This window comes from Cariama cristata, unplaced genomic scaffold (genome assembly GCF_000690535.1).
Source record: "Cariama cristata isolate BGI_N322 unplaced genomic scaffold, ASM69053v1 scaffold6349, whole genome shotgun sequence".
Classification (NCBI taxonomy): Eukaryota; Metazoa; Chordata; class Aves; order Cariamiformes; family Cariamidae; genus Cariama; species Cariama cristata.
This window is the reverse complement of record NW_009633950.1, coordinates 49977-67848: the sequence shown is the minus strand read 5'-3', so window position 1 is coordinate 67848 and position 17872 is coordinate 49977. Positions and strand designations below refer to the sequence as shown.

Genomic DNA, 17872 nt, shown 5'->3' with positions numbered 1-17872 from the left:
TGCTGGTGATTGAACCTAAGCTATGTAAAACAGGTGGTTGTGGATGCAGCAGTCAAAAGAGTCATGGTAGAAGACAGGCAAGAGGCGAAAGAGAGGCACAAAGAGATAGTGACTTGCTTGAAGAAATGCAGTAATTCAGTTGCACGAAGAGAATCTAAGGCTGCGAAGTCTTACTCCTGTTCTTCATCCTCTGCTTGTAGGGGCCATCAATAATTTGAGCATTATGGGTTTCTCTTTTACTGTATTTCTCCCAATTTCAGGAAGGCTCTGGGGTTATGCTGTGTCTTGCTAAAACCAGAAGTATCAGATTCTCAGAAAGAGACTAGGCTTCCAAGGTTTTCAGACCTAAACTATTTAGAAAAGGATTTTTTGTCTGTTTATCTGAACTCAGAATGAACTGCTGAAACGTTTGAGGTTTATCCCTAATAAAAACACAGTTTTGGATCACTGGAATATTCTGCAGCATAAATATGGCCTTCAAAGTGAGCAGAGGTGGTTGTGCTTTCCTGGGACGTTTTGCTTGGAGTCAAGGCTAATTGTTACTTTAAACTCATGTTCAAGGATGCTGAAATCTTACAAATTGATCCCATACAGTTTCTGCCCTTCTCTCGAATGGTGGGAAACTTACTCCTGCAGCCAAAGTATGAGGATTCATTTGAGTCTGAAATCTATAAAATTTGTACTCAGATCTGGACCTTTTTTGAATGTTACCTGGGACCTGCCGGTGGGACTTGTGAGTTAAACCATTCTCTGAGTTTGCTTTTGTCGACGGTCTCCAGCATGGCAGTTCCCATTCCAGCCTCCACATCTGGCACTGTGGACCCTCGTACCAGCGGGACACCACTGCCTGCCATCTCCTGCATTGCATCCATTGCAGGGATTCCTCAGCGTTTTGTGGCCTTGTGCAATGCCACCTGGTTGCCATTTGGTCTGTCCTGTCTCTGAAAACCTGGACCAATGTAAAGGTCAAACATCACAGCAGCAAAAGATGTGGAGACATTGAAAGCTGATGAGGTGTCATGCTCTCTCATTGTTGCTCGAAAAAGGAAGTTTTCACTGATACAGGTTGGAGCCTTAGGGTGAAGAAGCAGTTTCCTTCTGTTAGAGTTGTTAAGGTTTACAAAGTATTTGGCAAAAAGCAAAAAATACCACTTTAGAACTACCCTGTTGGAAGTGCATTGTTTTGATGCCAACCTTTGTTAACCATTCCTTGCTAGAAAGGAAGTTGCATTTTGTGACACAACTATGTCTCAAGCAAAAAGCCTGACATTTCCTTTTCTGAGAAAGTCAAAACAAGACATTGCAGCAATTTTAAAGCTTTGTTGCAACTTCATTTTCTTCCAGCCAGGAAGTTTGACAAAAATAATCCTTGCCATGGAAAGTTTTGTTTTCAGCAAATCAACGTTTTGTTTTTCCCAGAGAAAAAAGGCTCCTGGAAAAATTCCTGCTCTGGGGTTGGCTTAAATTTGAACAAAACAACAGTGTCTCCTAGTGGCTGACACCAGGGGAATGGCCAAATCCATCTTGGCTTGCAAGTTTCTCTTCCTTGACCCTCCTCCTAGATCTTTGCTCATCTGGGAGTGAGAGAAGTGGGAAATGAATTGTGCTCTGAGCAGCAAACCATTGCATAAGCCATAAAAATATCTATGGCAGGCTGTTTTCTAGGCTCCAGTTGGTGTTGAAAGAAGGTAATTACATTTGAAGGCTGTATTGCTGGATGCTTGGCTCATCTGCTGTTCAGTTTCCACTCTTAATAATACAAAAGCTGACATCAGCAGCTTAGCCAGCATGCAGGGCTATCCATCCTTGTCTTTGCCCAGTGGGTCCTGCCTCCGTGTCACTGCAGGATTGCGCTCCAAACATCTCACGTTACAGCAGTCCTTGTCATCAAATTCGTTCTGCCTCACACCAAATACGATCACTAAAGGATAATGAAGATCTCTTGTCTGAAGCACGCTTGGCTTTGCAGCGTCAGCCTGCTGTCTGTCGGCGATACCCAGGCGTCCCCCCATCATCCTGATCTGCTGGATCAGCTTCTCATCACAGCTATTGATGATCTCATCTGGGCAACCTCCTTGTCCTCTCCTTTCCCTCTTCCTCATGCCCTCTCTCCCCTCCCCTGAGAGATCGCTGCGGCTTTTCTCCTGCACTCTCTGAACTCATATATGAAGCAAAAGTCACGGCGCTGGAGAGTAAGCAATAAGGGCACCAAATTGTCGAAGGCAATTGGCAAATCGATTCAAGCAATGGTATCGGCAGATTAACTGGCTGCGATGCCACGTGCTCAACAGGCCACAGAAAAATGTTGGGGTTGGCTTAGAGAACAAGGGATTTTAGAGAATAACAACTTAGATATTCTTTTTATTTGCCTGAGGGTTTTTTTAAGTTTGTTTGGCTTAGGCTTTTCAGGCTGGACACTGACTTTTTTGGCAATAACTCCTGAGATTGTCTTGTCGTATTCACATAACTTCAGGATTAGGGATTTTGAAATGATCACCAGCTATCCTAATTTTCATGATAAAATTGTGACTCTTGGCAGCAGATCTGGCAGCAGCAAGGTGAATTTGGAGAACAGTGAACTAAGTTTGACTTTAGGGGTTGAGGCTGCTGCTGTATTGCAGACTACAAGGTACTGTAGGTAGCGACGGGCAGGTTCTCTGTGTGTCCCAGCAGAAAGTGCTGCAGAACAACCCTATCCTTTCAAAGCCGCAGCTTCCTTGCTGATGACTGTGTCATTAATTTCCCAGTCTCAACATGGTAACAAGCCATCCTTGGCCTGCCGTGAACACCCTGTCCCAAGGAGCCCTCACTCAGCCTGCTGCCTGGAGGGACACTGGAATTTAGCAAGTTATTTTGCTTCTTGTTAAGAATGCCCTTGTATAACCTTGGCTGAGGGGAGACCAAACGTGCCAGCCATGTGCAGCTCCTGACAAATAGCTTGAGGATGCTGCGATCATGGTGTCCTGTCACCGCTGTGGCTTACAGCAAGACAGGCGCCTGGGAGCCCACGGGGCTATTTCAGGCTCAGTCCTTGCTGGGGAGCTGGTTAGATGCCATCCTAGAGCAACTCTTTTCTTCAACTCTATTGTCATTGCAAAGGGAAGACCTCTGCCCAGGTTGTTTTGGCATCATCGTAGTGGGGAATAGCACGGGTGAGTGCTGCGTGACGTTAAGGAGGGAATTGCCATCCCTGCAGCAAAGAAGGCGTGGGAGGGCAGCCCGGCGATCGTGCTGTTTAGGTGCACTGTGCGGCCATCTGGGCCACCGCTTACTGGAGACTGAAGAACTGAAAATTGCACAGTCCTTCCCCTGGTGTCCCTTAGTAATTAGTGTATATGGATTATCATCATGAGGACTGAGGCTCTTAGTGCTCTTTCTCCTGCATAAATGGTTGAGCAAAAGATGGTCTATTGCATAAAGTAATTTAGCCTATGAATGATGGTTCATTAGCAGCCCACAGAATGTCGCTGTCTATAGGAGGGGATGCGTGGGCTCTTCCTGCATTCGAGTTAACTCTTTCACCCTCTCCTTCAGTTGCCAAGGATTGAGTTTGCAGAGTGTGAACTTAAATGTGGCTGTGCCACGGTATTAAAATGATCTCCCTTTGGAGCCTCAAATAATGCAACAACATCCCCAAGAAACTGCCAACTTTTAACGTAGTGTCTAATGATGGATAGGGAATAAAGGAAGCTGTTATCAGTCAGGAGATGAGTCAGATGATATGAAAATAACACCTTTTTCTAGTCAATATTGTTACAGTGAAAAAATGAGAAAGACTCATTTTCTTTTGCAAAATAACAGGCCTTGAGCATTAGAAATACGCATTGCAGAGCCTGGTGCTGTTAGAGGGAGTAGCTCCAGTAAGTGAGTGAACCCCGTCCCACCTTTTGCATCTCTCCCTGCTGTGCCACGTTTTGGAGCCTGGGTGCTGGGCAGGCATTGCTGCGCTTCCCGGGAAAGGAACATCTAAGGCTGCATCTGAAAAGCAAGATTGTAGCCCGAGGTAATTTGATGCTGGTGACAGAGGAGGGGAATGGAAAAATTAGTTCTTGGATTTAAACTGTGTACAGTCTTGTACGCTCAGAGAAACCCACACTGATCCTGGAGGGAATCCTGACGCTCAGGGCCATACTGCTGTCATTTAAACAAAATCTGCTGTACATTACTAACTGGGACTTCAGAAGGAAAAATCATCTTGGAGTTTTTTGGGGACAATTTCAAAAGGGAGATAAATATCTCAAGGGAGATAAAACCATTGATACTACTGACTTTCACTGGTGTTTGTTTTCCTAATTCTCTTAAGAGTTGTCTGCAGGAAAAGTGCTTTGTTTGTATATGAATAGAGCTATGCTGTATTGACAGTGGTCCTGCTTTGGATATAGCAGTATCCATAAGGCTCTGCTGGGGTTAGTGCAATAAAAACAGCCTGACCAATGCAAGTCCGAATAAAAGCCTTACAAGCCATACTAGCCATTCTTCTGGATAATTGTATCTTGCAACAGCAAACCAACCCTCTCCTTTGCATAGCTTTAGTTTTTTTGGGCCCATGTATTGGGCACAGTTGTTCTACAACTGCTCCAAAAATGGGCTGGGATTCTGTGTTTCCAGTAAGACTCACAGAGATTGTCCATGCGGCTTGTCTGCTCTTCCCGTCAGACACTTAGGTGCCCCCATGGCTCTCCGGAAGGAACACGGGAAGATGTAGCATTTGTGCATCATTAGTACAAATCCCAGAGCAGAAGGAACATACCAGCTTTTAGCCATTTCATCCGTGCATCTGTTTGACCATGTTGGTTTTTTTCCCCATAGCCGGATGAGTTGACCAACGCCTTGGAGATCAGTAACATCGTCTTCACAAGCATGTTTGCCCTGGAGATGCTCCTGAAACTCCTTGCCTTTGGCCTCTTCGGCTACATCAAGAACCCGTACAACATCTTTGATGGGATCATAGTTGTCATCAGGTCACTGCCAGTTCTTTCTCCGCTGTGGCTTTTCCGCCGAGGGCTCAGACTGGTTGGGGAGTGGGACGGGGAACAGGAATGACGTGGCATGTGTTAACCCAGGGCTCGCTGGCTATGATGAGCTATAATTATGCTGGCCTTTTAGATTCCTGTCATTGGAAGGGCTGTCCAAAGTAAATGGACCTGGCAGATGGAGAACAAAGTCTATTTACGCCACACATCTGGCACTGTGGTCAATTTTCCACTGAAGTGCAGAATGGCTGGTCCTGGGAAAGGAGTACTGTGAGTGTCCATATCCCAGCAGTGTGCCCTCCCTCTCCCGAATTAACATGTAAGTCAGGCCGGAATAGGGCAAGCAGGAGGGTAAGAGAGGGCACTGTTCTGCTGTCCTCTCCCAGGGGAACACTATCCCAGTCTAAACTAGGGATGTCACAGCATGTCGGTGAGAAGCTTGTGCAGCAGCTCTCTGTACTGGGATTCTTTCTAGCAGTGCTGTTCACCCCTCGATCAGTACTTTGGGGCAGAGAAGTCAAGGGAGACACAGAAGGTGTGAACCAGGATAGTGCTCTTGGCTTCAGTTGGCCCATCCCTTTGATTCAGAGAAGTGAGGAGCACCAGAGGCCCAGAACAAAGGCCCGTCTGTGGCCTGATCAAACCAACCCACCCCAACAAATGTAAATCCCTCTGGATATTAGCTTGGTGCAAAACGGTGATCCGCATTTTGTGGCTAAGCTTGTGACTGATTGTAGTGATGCAGACCAGCAGGAAACATACTGTGTGAAGAGCCACAAAAAGCAAGGGAATTAAAGAATCAAGAAACCAGCTATAAACGATATAGGCTGTGTGTGACCATGTGTGTCTGCACAACTGGGAAGTGAAGGTGTTTTTCAGAAGCAAGAAAGTAGCAGGCAAATAAACTACCCCTTTAGGGCTTAAATGGTGTGATATTCTGTAAGAAACCAGCCTGCCCAGGGCTTTCACAGTACAGTACTGCTGTTTCTAGTTTTCTCCTTCTGGTGTTCCTGCAGCGTCTGGGAGATCATCGGCCAGTCGGACGGAGGCCTCTCTGTGCTACGAACTTTTCGGCTGCTCCGGGTGCTGAAACTGGTGCGTTTCATGCCCGCCCTCCGTCGCCAGCTGGTGGTCCTGATGAAGACGATGGACAACGTAGCCACCTTCTGCATGTTGCTCATGCTCTTCATCTTTATCTTCAGGTACCAGAGGCTGCAGCTCTTCTTTGATTAATTGTTCAGCTTGCTTAGGTAATAGGTAGATTAGAACAATGATACGCTGCATTTGCTAGACTGCCTACGCTATAGAAGTGCTCACAGTAGACTGACAAAGCACTCAGCAGACTATTTACCTCTTTTCGGTCGCAGTTTTTCATGCAGTACTGTAATTCTGTAGATGAATGAAGTACACAAACAGGTGACAATTGCTCTGAAGTTCCTGGGAGGGTTGTTTAGCTGAGTCTCAAGAAGCTGTCAGTAATTGGACTCCACCAGTGTTAAATTTGAGAGGGAGGTTGTACAGACTCCAAGACTTTTGTCTGTTTGACCCTATAGTGCTCCTCAGGATCCTGTTCTTGGAAACTAGTTGGATTAGGGAGCTGGCAATATGGTTTGTCATTTTCTAGACAAAGGAGATTCCTGATTTGACTTCAGCGTAGACAGTTGTAATGAATTGTGACAGAGAAGAACCAAATGGCAGGGTTTGATCAGTGATCATGTTAGAAGTGGAGCAGAGCCCTTCTTCCTGGGAGATACCACTGGCACACGAAACACTGGGACCGGGAAAGTGTCCAGAAAATCACTGCAATCCTCCCTGCAGCCACATTTCACAAAATAATATGTTTTTTCCATCTCCCTTTTTTCCTACTCTAGCATTCTCGGCATGCATCTTTTTGGATGCAAGTTCAGCCTGAAAACTGATACGGGAGACACAGTTCCAGATAGAAAGAATTTTGATTCCTTACTTTGGGCCATTGTGACTGTATTTCAGGTAAGCTCTGAATCCTCTGGGAATTTTTATTGTAGACCACCTGGACAAGTTATTTCACTTTAAAAAAACAAAAAACTATTCCAGTAGCTGTCAAATTTGGACTGAAATGGCACTGTAGAGTTATTAGGGCAAAGCAATTGTGTTTCTGAGTTAGCTGGTCTCTATAAGCCCTGATAGAGAAGCAATCTACTCAACATCTTCACTGTGCCTATCTGTTGTCAGTAAAAGTAAAGTTTAAGAAGGCCTGGAAATCTGTCCTTATTTTCCTTTCATATAGTCAGTAAGATCAAGACCCACAGTCTGCTGTCCATTCTGCTCCTATTCTGTAGATGTCTGTCTCCTTACTTGCCTTTGCTGCCCCAAAAATGAACTTTGCAAACAATTTCATTTAACTGGGAGTGACAAATACTGTCACAAATCAGGGCTGGAGGTGCTGGCTCTATATGCTGGGAAAGTCTTTATATAAAAAGTTGTGTTTCCTCTGCAGAAATTACTGGCATATTCCACAATGGAGCAACAAGCTGCTATTTCCAGGACATTCTAAATATAAAGATTAGTCTTTTCTGTTTAAAAGCTCAGTCTTTAAAGCCCAACTGCAGCAAGTGGAGCACAATGTAAACAATGTTAAACTAAGTTTCTAAATGCAGAGGAAGTGTTCACCACAGGATCATTCAAGGTAGAAACCAGTCCAGTCTTCACTGTGAAGGATATAACTTTTTGCAAAGTTTTCCTTCTTACAAAGGCGCAAGGACAAGTCAGCATTAGTCTCATAGGTTCACATTTTTCTCTTACCAACATAAATACAGATTTCTGCACTTATTCTAACAGTCCTTTGAGAAATAGAGTTGGCACAGAGAACAAGGGCTCAGTCCTACATCCCGTGAAGGTTAATCAGTGGCATGACTCAGTGCAGCTGACTGCATTCCTATCCCCAAAGCTACCTTGTTTTTAGGAGGGTTAGAGGCTATTTTCGTTGTAAGCATGAATTAATGTGAAGCATGAATCTGTCATCCATTTTTCTTAGGCCTCAGGATTTTTGAGCTCCAGGAAAGCTAGGAGAGTGGGAATCCCTGAGGAAGGTCCCTTGGAGGAAGGCTTTGCAAAGATGTGTATTGTTTTGCCCAGCTCGTCAGTGCTTTCGCTTAATGGAAACTACTTTGCTTCCCTGAGTTTCTTGAGCCACTCAATGTCATTTATCTCGTCAAATATCATGTCTCCTACCCATTCCTGTAGCTCCAGATGCCTTATAAAGAGCAACCTGAAAGGAGACAACAGCTCTGGCCTCAGGTCTGTTATCTTCTGATGGTTATGAAAGGAGGCAATGCCACCACCAAATAATGGGACTCGTACCAGCACATCCTTCATGTTACCATATCTAGGATCTGAATTAGTCGTCTCTATGGGTAGCAGTGTGCTAGGTTTTCCTGCAGAGAGGAGAGGTTTGACCAGGAGAGAGCTCTCACATGCAAAGATCTAAATAAAGGAATGTTTTGCTGTCTCACCTCATGATATCTGCTAATGATTATGCTCAGTAAAGGTAAAAAGGAGAGGAAGAAATGGATGAATCAGTATTTGAATGCAGCTGCTGTCCATGAGAGGAGTGGAGTAATTAGAGAGTCTTCCCCTTCACCTCTTTGCAGATCCTCACTCAAGAGGACTGGAATGTGGTCCTGTACAATGGGATGGCATCTACATCCTCATGGGCAGCACTCTACTTTGTGGCCCTGATGACCTTCGGCAATTATGTGCTCTTCAACCTTCTTGTTGCCATTCTGGTAGAAGGATTCCAGGCAGAGGTAAGAGATCTGAGCAGACGGAGGGAGAAAACCCAGAAGCACGTGTAGGCAAGAGTGTAGGGATGAATCTGTGTCAGTGCAAATATCTAGCCATGCAAGCAGCCCTAAATTTAAACTTAAGGGATGTAGATGAAGTGGGTTGGGCGTGTGAAGCTCTTGTGAATCTGTCTTTGCAAATAAGGCCCACTCAACGTGGCATGGGACTTGGGAGACCAACCCTTTGGTTGATCTGCTACAGGATCTGTTGTGTGACCTAGAGGAAGTAATTTAGAATGAATTTAACTCACCAAATCTCCTATATGTCCTGTGTTTTGTGCTTATGGTGGGCCTCGGGTCTTCAATGTATCTAGTCAGTGCTAGGCATGGGGACCAAGTAGGATGCGAACTGGCTCTCAATCCAGGCCTTTCTTTGTGATTCTGTCCCTTATGTGTTATTCGAGGCTAGTAGTACAGCTGTTCAAAAGCTGTGTTGCAAGGTTACGAACAGTAGATTTTGAGATACTTAAGATGATGTAGGACATATAAATGCTAAAGAGATTTTTTACTGCACCTGAAAATAATGTCTGTATCAGGTCAGTGAGCAGGGAATTTATGATAAACTGCAGGCATCTCATCTCATATCACATGGAAAGGATTAGAGAAATTATTTTATTTCTCTGTCAAAAGTGATATGCCATGTCCTGATCTGAACTAGGCAGGAACCTTAGCAGCTGTGCAGGCAGTCCTGTGCCACATGATCCAGAGCAGCAGGCCACACTGCTGTGAGTGGTGTAAGTGGTATATTACTGGTGTGAGTGGGGGGCCTCTGCAGCCTCTTAAGTTTTCCTCCCCTCTGGCAAGTCCACTCCAAATCTGCTTTCAACATCCTGAAAGAGCAAAACGAGCCATCCCCTGCCTTATCCTGCTCTTCCCCATCTTCCTTTCAGATTACAGCAAGTCCATTTGGGGGAGATTTTAAGTGAGGAGGATCTGTTTCAGTTGTAAATATAACGATGTATGTGCATATATATTATCCAGAAAGAAATTGCTTTTTTCAAAGTCCTAGTAGTGCAAATGGAAATTATTTTGAGACTTACCAAAAATCATCCAGTCTCAGTTAAAGCTAAGAATAGTGGCATCAAAAAGGTTTATGTCATGCTTTGGGATTTTTTAATTATTACTTTTTTATTTCTGAAACCATCAAAAAGGGAAAGTTTGCTTAGTGCTGAATAGGCTTCAGAGACACACAGACTCAGAAAGAAATTGAGAAAATGGCTTCAGTTTTCATCGCCTGAGCTCCTTAAGAGGAGAAAGAAATTATTTTTATAGGATTTTTTTTTACTTTTCATTTTTTCCCCAGAAATGGTATCATGCTCTCATTTGCCGTGTTTAGATCACAAACCTTCACTGACCATGGAATTGAAATATTCATGGACCAAAAATTCCCTTTTCTCAAGCCAGCACAGCCACATTTATGTCTTTCAAGGGTGTCTGCATAGATCCATTATTAAAACATCCCTCCTAGCTTCCTCACAGCACTAGCAGAGGAAAATTATTTGAAACAACAGGAGCCAAGCCCCAGTTTGGAAAAAAACAACCCTGATCTACGTCACTCAGGGCTGTGTCAGGGATGCTGAGGGTGGTGAGTGCCACATGCACACACAGAGAAGACACAAGTAGCCCAGCTCATTGCTTTCAAAATGAACAGCTCTGCACTGCATTAGTGGGCATTTTAATGTCTTGTACAATGTGGTCCATGCCCTGAAGATCCAGCACAGCTGACCAAATAGAGCAAGAAGGTCTTTTTCCAAGAAGAAACCTATACTCCCCATGTCAGTGACTAGAGTTCACGCTGACACTGTTTTATTTCCAAATTCCTGTAGTTTTCTCAGTGTCACCATCTCAGCATCAATTTGCTCTGGCTACTATAACACCTTTGCCATGTTCCTGTTCTAGTGCAAGCTGTTGCAGATGAAGGTGGACATTTTAACCACTAACGTAATAAGACCAAAGCAGAGGAATTGCCAGTATTTCTACAGGCGCTGCAGTAGCTGCTGTCTTCCAGCCCAGAAGGGATTTTCCTCTGGGAGAGCTGTAGTTGTATTCAGAGTGGTTGTGCTGGACCTCAATTCTGCTACAAAACGACACAGGCCGTAGCAAGCTAGTGTCTGTGCTGAAGTAATAGATTTTCCTGAACTGAACGCAGAAGCAACCAATAGAGTTGGCCATATGGTAGCTCAGGGTATTCGGTGGCGAGACATGTCAGATATCCTCAGATTCCACCAGCCAGCAAATCTGGGTGGAGAAAGAGGACATGCCAGGGAAACCCAAACAGATGATAACCAGCACGTGTGACCCGACTGACTGGAAACTGCTCCTGCTCAAGCAATCTTGCATGTAGGCACAGAGAGCCCTTGTACCACAGTTTGCATCCTTTGTTCCTGATTGCTTTAAGGCAGAAGAAAATTTTCTCCTCTCGGCAACCTGGCAGCTTGCAGGTATCTTTGTACAGTACAAACCCCGTTCCTTGCCTGCCCTCTTGGAGGTTGAATCACCTGCTAATGTGAAGCCAGAAATGAGCAGCTTCATGCAATATTCTCTGAGTGCATGATTACAGACCTAGCCAAATGGCTGTCGTTTTCTTGCTCAGGCTTAATGGCTCCTTTCGGAGCTGTTGCAGACCATGATTTAAATGTGTGTAAGGAGTAGTTTTCAAAGCTTGTATTATTCACTCACTGCTGCCTCAGAAAAGGCCAGCAACCACTGGCATGACATTTGCAGGGCACATTTTGCTCTCCACTTCCATTTTTTATAAATCCTGACAGTAAGCCTATGGGCTTGTCAGTTGTCTCATAGTGAGGTATTATCTGTGCTACAGAAAACCCTTCTCAAGGCTGTATTGCAGCTACCAGGGCTCAATTCAAGTCTTGCACTTACAAATGCATAACTTAGCTCTGGTTGTAAACCAAAGGTGCTTGCAGTCTCCTTGGACAACTCCCAGGAAGAAGTATCAGTGGAGCTGGATTTTCTTTTGTCATACCTGGTTCTGTTGGTATGTTGGGAATATGGCAGAAACTCTTGTTTTGACATCTTTGACTTTGCCCTCTTACAGGGTGATGCTCTTAGCAGTTATAGAAGACACTGAGGTGGACTTCTCCCTTTGCTCAGGTGTTTCTTTTACTTAGATGGAGAGTGACTCCTGGGAGACTTGTGCAACTAAGAGGGTGCACGTTAGAGCTGCTCTAGCTCTGAACCATCAGCAGAGTTTCAGCAAGGACACTAAAAATTGTACTGTGAATCACAGGACAGTCTCAGCTTGATCTCAGGTTCTGATCTCCCTGTGGAGCAGGCTTGGCAGGAGCATCACTAGAAGAGAATAGGCTTAAATGGCCACAAAACCATTTTTAGTACATTTGTACTTAGGACAACGAGCAGCCAGACTTCAAACAGGACCATAATTGCATATTTGTGCTTACATTGTTCCCATGTCACTTTGAAATCTACCCCAGAGCTGCTCTGGAAAAGCAGACAAACCTTCCAAAATGATGCAAATCTTTCATCTACTCTGCACTAGTGCTTCTGCTCCAAAACAGAGAAGATGGATAAGGGAGCTTAAGCCTTTCAGTCATCCTGTCTGCTTGGCTGCACCAGTTAGCAATACATCACAGATGAAATTAAGTTCACTGCCACTTCAGCACCATGTCTCTAGAAACCGTAGTGATTTGTTCAGGCATCAGTTAAGGAACTGTGCTTCTTTTTCTGGGATCAGCCGCTTTAATCCAACCATTTGCTATCATTTTGCACAGCTTTTCTGCAGTCTTGATGGATCAAGTCAGAGTCATGCCGACAGCCTGCTGGAATCTCTCCTCTTTGCAGACCTCCCCCAGCAGAAGAGAACCTGACAATAGCTCTTCTGTCCCAGGCTTGTACATTATTTAGGCTGATCATTTTTGGTAGCAGAGGCAGATATGTATGAAAAGGAAAAATAACAGGACTTCCAGGAGGAAAGCCAGTCTGAGGGTGGTTGGCTGTTCTCTGTCCTGAGATGATGCTGTGCTGCCAGGCAAGCTGGCCTCATTCCCTTCTGCCTCAGCTTCAGTGTTGCCGAGAGATTTCCCAATACAATCTTGATTACCAGCCAGCGTGAAGAAAGTAAATCAGGGCTGGGTTTTCAGATCTAAGTCAAATTTACAGTGCTGTCAAATAAGGAAGAAAAACCCTTCAACATCCTTTGACATTAAAACCTAAAGGCTTTCAGCTGGGATCATGGAGAGTGCAAATATGGAACCCCACAATGCCAATTTTTCTTAGTCACTCCTCTGATTACAGCTGCACGTTCATGTTCTCCCCTGGGATACACTGTTCAGTGAGGCTGGGTGCAGTGTAGGAAGCACAAGGACATTGCCGGAGCAGTAGTCACAATCACAACACTATCCTTTCTATCCAGGTACGAAAATGAATCAAAACAAGGAAAAGGGACTTAGCTGGGGTCATTCCGCAGGGCAGTGTCACAGGGAATTTGGCATCCTGCCCTCTTAGTTCTTGGGCCCACACTCACACTAACCATGGGGAGCTGAGGTATCTCTGAACTGCTAAGTAATCCAAATAGCCTTTGTGCTAAAGTTTAAATTAATCATGTCTGCTAATTACTTTTCTCCTCTCTGCAGGGTGATGCCAATAGGTCAGACACAGATGAGGACAAGACGTCTGCCAATTTCGATGATGATTTTGAGAAGCTGAAAGAGCTCCGAGCAACAGGTAGGATTTTGTCTCTACATTTTCCTGGGAATCTGAGAGCTACCACACTGCTTCCACACTCAGCTTTTCATAGAAACGTATTTGAGGGACAGTGGAAGAATAAATTTTATTTGGCAATCAATCTGATAGCTGTAGTAACAGAGCAGCTATGCAAAAAGTGTTGGGAAAGCTAAATGAGCATTGACATTTCCTTTAAACAGATGTTTTTCTAATTTAAACTATACTAGAGTATTTAGATATGTCTCATCATTTCTTCTGTGTCATTACCACAGAATGGTTTGCTGACAGCAATATTCTCACACTACTTCTCAGCAGCTTTTCAAATCAATCATGTTCTCATCTGTTCTTTTTGGTTACTGACACAAATGCATTTAGGTGAGGTTTGATTGATGGAAATGATGCTGTTCATTTGTGTTACAGGAGGGCCTGGCAATTGGTTTGAGGTAAGGCCACATTGTACTAGTGTACTATAAACACGGAATAGTAGGTGACAGCCTTCACTCTGTAGAGTTTGTAACCAGATAGGGGACAGGAATGGATCACATAGTTTAAACGAGTGAACAGCACAATGGTAAACAAGAACTACTTTAGTTCCTCTGTACTTTGATTCTCGGCTTGGGCTCTTGTTAGGATTACTTTAAATGCTTCTAAACCAGGATTCGTTTCAGCTAAGGAAATGATATTGATTGTGGTGAGCAGATGGAATTCAGCCGACAAAGGGGCAGAAGTAATTTGTTGGAGAAGCTGAGACAGAGCTGGATCACAGCAAGGTGATGGAACTGCTCAGTCTGCGGATGAAGCAACAAATTCCAAACACCAAGTGATCAAATGAATGTCTGTTGCGAATAGTTGGCAAAGAACCCACAGCACAAACTATGCGCCAGCTTTGCACCAACTATTTGCTGAGCAGCTTCAAATAATAAGAGAGTTCTAGGGGAAAGAAATATTGTCACTTCTTCTCAGGTAATACAGAAATGGAAAACAGGGCGGAACTTGCCATCAGTCAAAGTCCATGAGTAATTCTGTGTCTCCGTAAGCCTCATAGGTGCCAACCGGTGACTAAACAGCATAAGGACATTAACAATTCTATTACAGTGCCATTGGTCTGTAAACAGATACACTGGCAAGAGAAACATGTATTGCAGATTAGCAATTTTTGAGCTGGATCTTCCACCCCTCAAAGTGAATGGCAGTGTTCCCATGGACTTCTGTGGTGCAGATCAGGTATTTGTGCACAAGCCAGCAACTAAACAGATGATACAATAGAAGCACACTGCATTACAAAAGCGGCCAGTGGAAGAAAAATAACAGGAGTAATGTGCTCACTTGGATTTCTCACTGCAGACTTATACTTCTTTCCTGCTGGTCGCAGATGCTCCCATCCTTCCCCTTCCTTAAGACTGATTCTGCAGTTATTAAACCAGAACCCGCTAAGCCCAGTAAAACAGGAGCTAGTTCAACTTTCGTTTTGTGTTTGAAATTAGGTTTTTGGTTTTGAGTACTACGGCACTCCATAAGGCTGGAGGTGTTATGTCTGGTTTGTCTTCAGTGTGAATATGGTTTTTGCAGTCTGTACTTGCCATACAGCTAAAATCGATGCTTTCTGCAACTACCACAGAGATGTGCCATTGTATTTCTCTGTTACAGGAGGTTTACTCTTCTAGACGAGTGGATGCGTAAAAGCAACTTCCATTTCCTGTCCCCTGAACAGATGACTAAAGACAATGACTAATGTTTGCTTAGTGCCTTCCCCATGAAGGAACTCAGAGCACCTCAGAACTTCTTAAAAATCTCTGTGCCAGACTGTATGACAAGGAGAAGGGTGAATTTAGACAGTCCTCAATGTCCTTTCCCTGGAAACTCTCTCCCATTCCCCCAAAACTGTAACTCCACTCTCTAAATCCCAAGAAACAGTGAGCAAAAGAAGCTTCTGTTGGAGGGTAATGAGTTCCAAGTCCAGGCGGGGCTGAAAGTCTCTTACAAGGCTGTGACATTTGCCTTATGCCTTTCAACGTGATGGGGGTGGTCTTATTGCCCACAACATTTCATCTCCATTTGACAAAGTTCCTAGAAGACCGAAGGAGCAATGTCCATTTTGGAGAGTGATTTCTGTAGCTGTAGCTGAGCATTCACCTCCTGTTCTCTCTCCCCTTCTCTCCAGAGATGAAGATGTACTCACTTGCCGTCACCCCCAATGGACACCTGGAGGGCAGGGGCAGCATGCCACCTCCTATAATCATGCGCACTGCTGCCACCCCAATGCCCACGCCAAAGTGTTCCCCACACATGGATTCAGTGCACACTTTTGTGGAGTCGAGGAGAGGGAGTAACGCTTCGCTAGACCCCTTGAGCTACGATCAGAAGTCCTTGGTAGGTTCCTGTTGCTAACAACTCTCCCTCAAGTGCCTGCAAGCAGCACAGATTATATATGTATATGTGTGCGTGTGCACGCACACGCGCATTGCTGAAAAATAAAAAGGAGGGTGACAGAGGTGAGAAGTATATGGAAAGGCAGGAGGAGAACAGAAGCAAGAAGGAGAAATGAGTGGGCGTGCTATGCTGGGGCAGGACAGTGACAACAAAACAGTCAAAGACGGTGAGTATATGAAGAGGGGAGACAGGGACGTACTGGGATTCAGTGTTTTCCTGCCTACTTTCTGACTGGAAGTCCATGCCAAGCCACCTCACTGGAGAGATGCAACCTGAGACAAGTCGTAAGTTCATGCAGTTATTCCAGCAAACCCCTCTGAGGAGGAGCAGGCATCTTCTGCCAACCACACTGGCCATTTTGTGGTGTCTTGGAGAAGCTGTCAAGTGTTCCTGTGAGGATGAGGCCTGTTTCCCCCCACAGTATTTTAGAGTTACATCTTGAATCCACCATGTGTCAAGAGAAATGAAGCGTTTGTCCTTACCAACACAGCAGCTGAGCTCCAGTTACAGTATGGCAACCCCATTGGAGGGCAAACAGAGGAAACAAAGTATGAGCTGACCGATTGCCACCAGGCAGAGCTCATGGAGCAGAGATCTGGCTGAAGCTGGCTGCTTTGGCAACTGATTGCATTTTGCCTGCAACAGGGGAGCGGGAGGTCAGCTCTGTGAAAACAGAGGGAGCAGAGTTAATAGACAAAGTGGATTTCTGCTGCTGCTTGTCTATCCCATTCCTCTGCTCTGTAACTGCAATATCATGTTCAAATCAAGGCAGCGGACCGTGAAGGCACTTCACACAGAGACAGAGCCGCTGTCCCCTTTGATAAGCTGCTTAGTCAAGGTAATGCTTTTGAAAAGAAAATAGAGATGACTGTTGTTTGCCTTAGGGTTTCATGGGATTGTGAGTTGCTGGAGAGGGTTGTTCATCATTTGAATCCTTTCTCTGAGAGCACATCAGTGCCACCAGCCAAAGGAAGATGAAGCAGTCAGAGGAGAGCTGGCCAATACTGAGGAGGAGGAGGAAGGCAGTTTGCCTCGTTTTGTGCTGGGAGGAACCCATGGAGGGAAAAGGAGTTTTCCTTCTAGCTTTTCTGCTCTAACCTTAAGTACTCTCGTCCTGGCAAATACCTACCAGCCAAAATGCACTGACAAACTGATCAGTGCCAGAAATTTACTGTAAGAGAAACATTCATTCCACCTCCTTATGCAGCAAATTCAAGAGAAAGTAATGCAAATAGGGGCACAATTTCCAATAGACGCTTGAATTACTTAGGTGCCAGAGCCCCTTTGGAAGCCAGGGAAGTTGTGTGCTGAAACCACTTGAACATGAGGAGAGAAAATGCCACTTCAGCAATAGTGTCTTTGGGTTCAGTTTTTACGCACAGTTAATGTTGCCAGGACAGTAGGAAGTCATGCAGCACAGGGGATTGGTAGCTGTGCTACAGGTGCCTTCAGTGTGGGCTTAGCTGGGTGCTTGGCCCTCATCTCAAGGCATTGGCATGATGAAATTGGAGCAGTGAGGAAAGCTGGAAGGGGAAGACATGACTTGCAACAAGGAGAGTCTTCCAGTCTGGGCAAAATGCCATATCCTTCGGCTTCCTCCTGCAAACAAACCCTCAAATGTCTTTCTCCTCTCCCAGTCCAGCCTCCGCAGTTCCCCTTGCGCCAACTGGGGCACCAGCAGCAACTGGGGAAGCCGACGCTCAAGCTGGAATAGCCTGGGCAGAGCCCCAAGCCTCAAGAAGAAGAACCAGTCAGGAGAAAGAGAGTCCTTGCTCTCTGGGGAGGGGAAAGGCAGCACAGACGATGATTCCGATGACGCCAAGTCCAGCACAGTCAGTAGGCCCTCGTTGCACCGCCGGGCAGAGTCCCTGGACTACCGCAGCACCCTGGACCTGCCTGAGCTGCTCCAGTTGCCCACCATGCGCCACTCGCTCAGTATCAGTCCCG

At 45.2% G+C, this 17872-nt stretch overlaps 1 protein-coding gene across 1 annotated transcript in view; it reads left to right on the top strand.

Moving 5' to 3' along the window:
* Positions 1–4809: 4809 nt before the first annotated feature.
* Positions 4810–17872, top strand: part of LOC104166872 (voltage-dependent T-type calcium channel subunit alpha-1H-like) — a gene marked incomplete at its 5' end in the record, with an annotated part of 53217 nt that continues 40154 nt past the window's right edge. The window contains 7 exon segments of the mRNA XM_009706966.1: positions 4810–4961; positions 5990–6175; positions 6845–6962; positions 8603–8758; positions 13405–13495; positions 15657–15865; positions 17563–17872. The exon segment at positions 17563–17872 is cut by the window's right edge and continues 20 nt beyond it. Coding sequence (XP_009705268.1) covers positions 4810–4961; positions 5990–6175; positions 6845–6962; positions 8603–8758; positions 13405–13495; positions 15657–15865; positions 17563–17872 — 1222 coding nt within the window.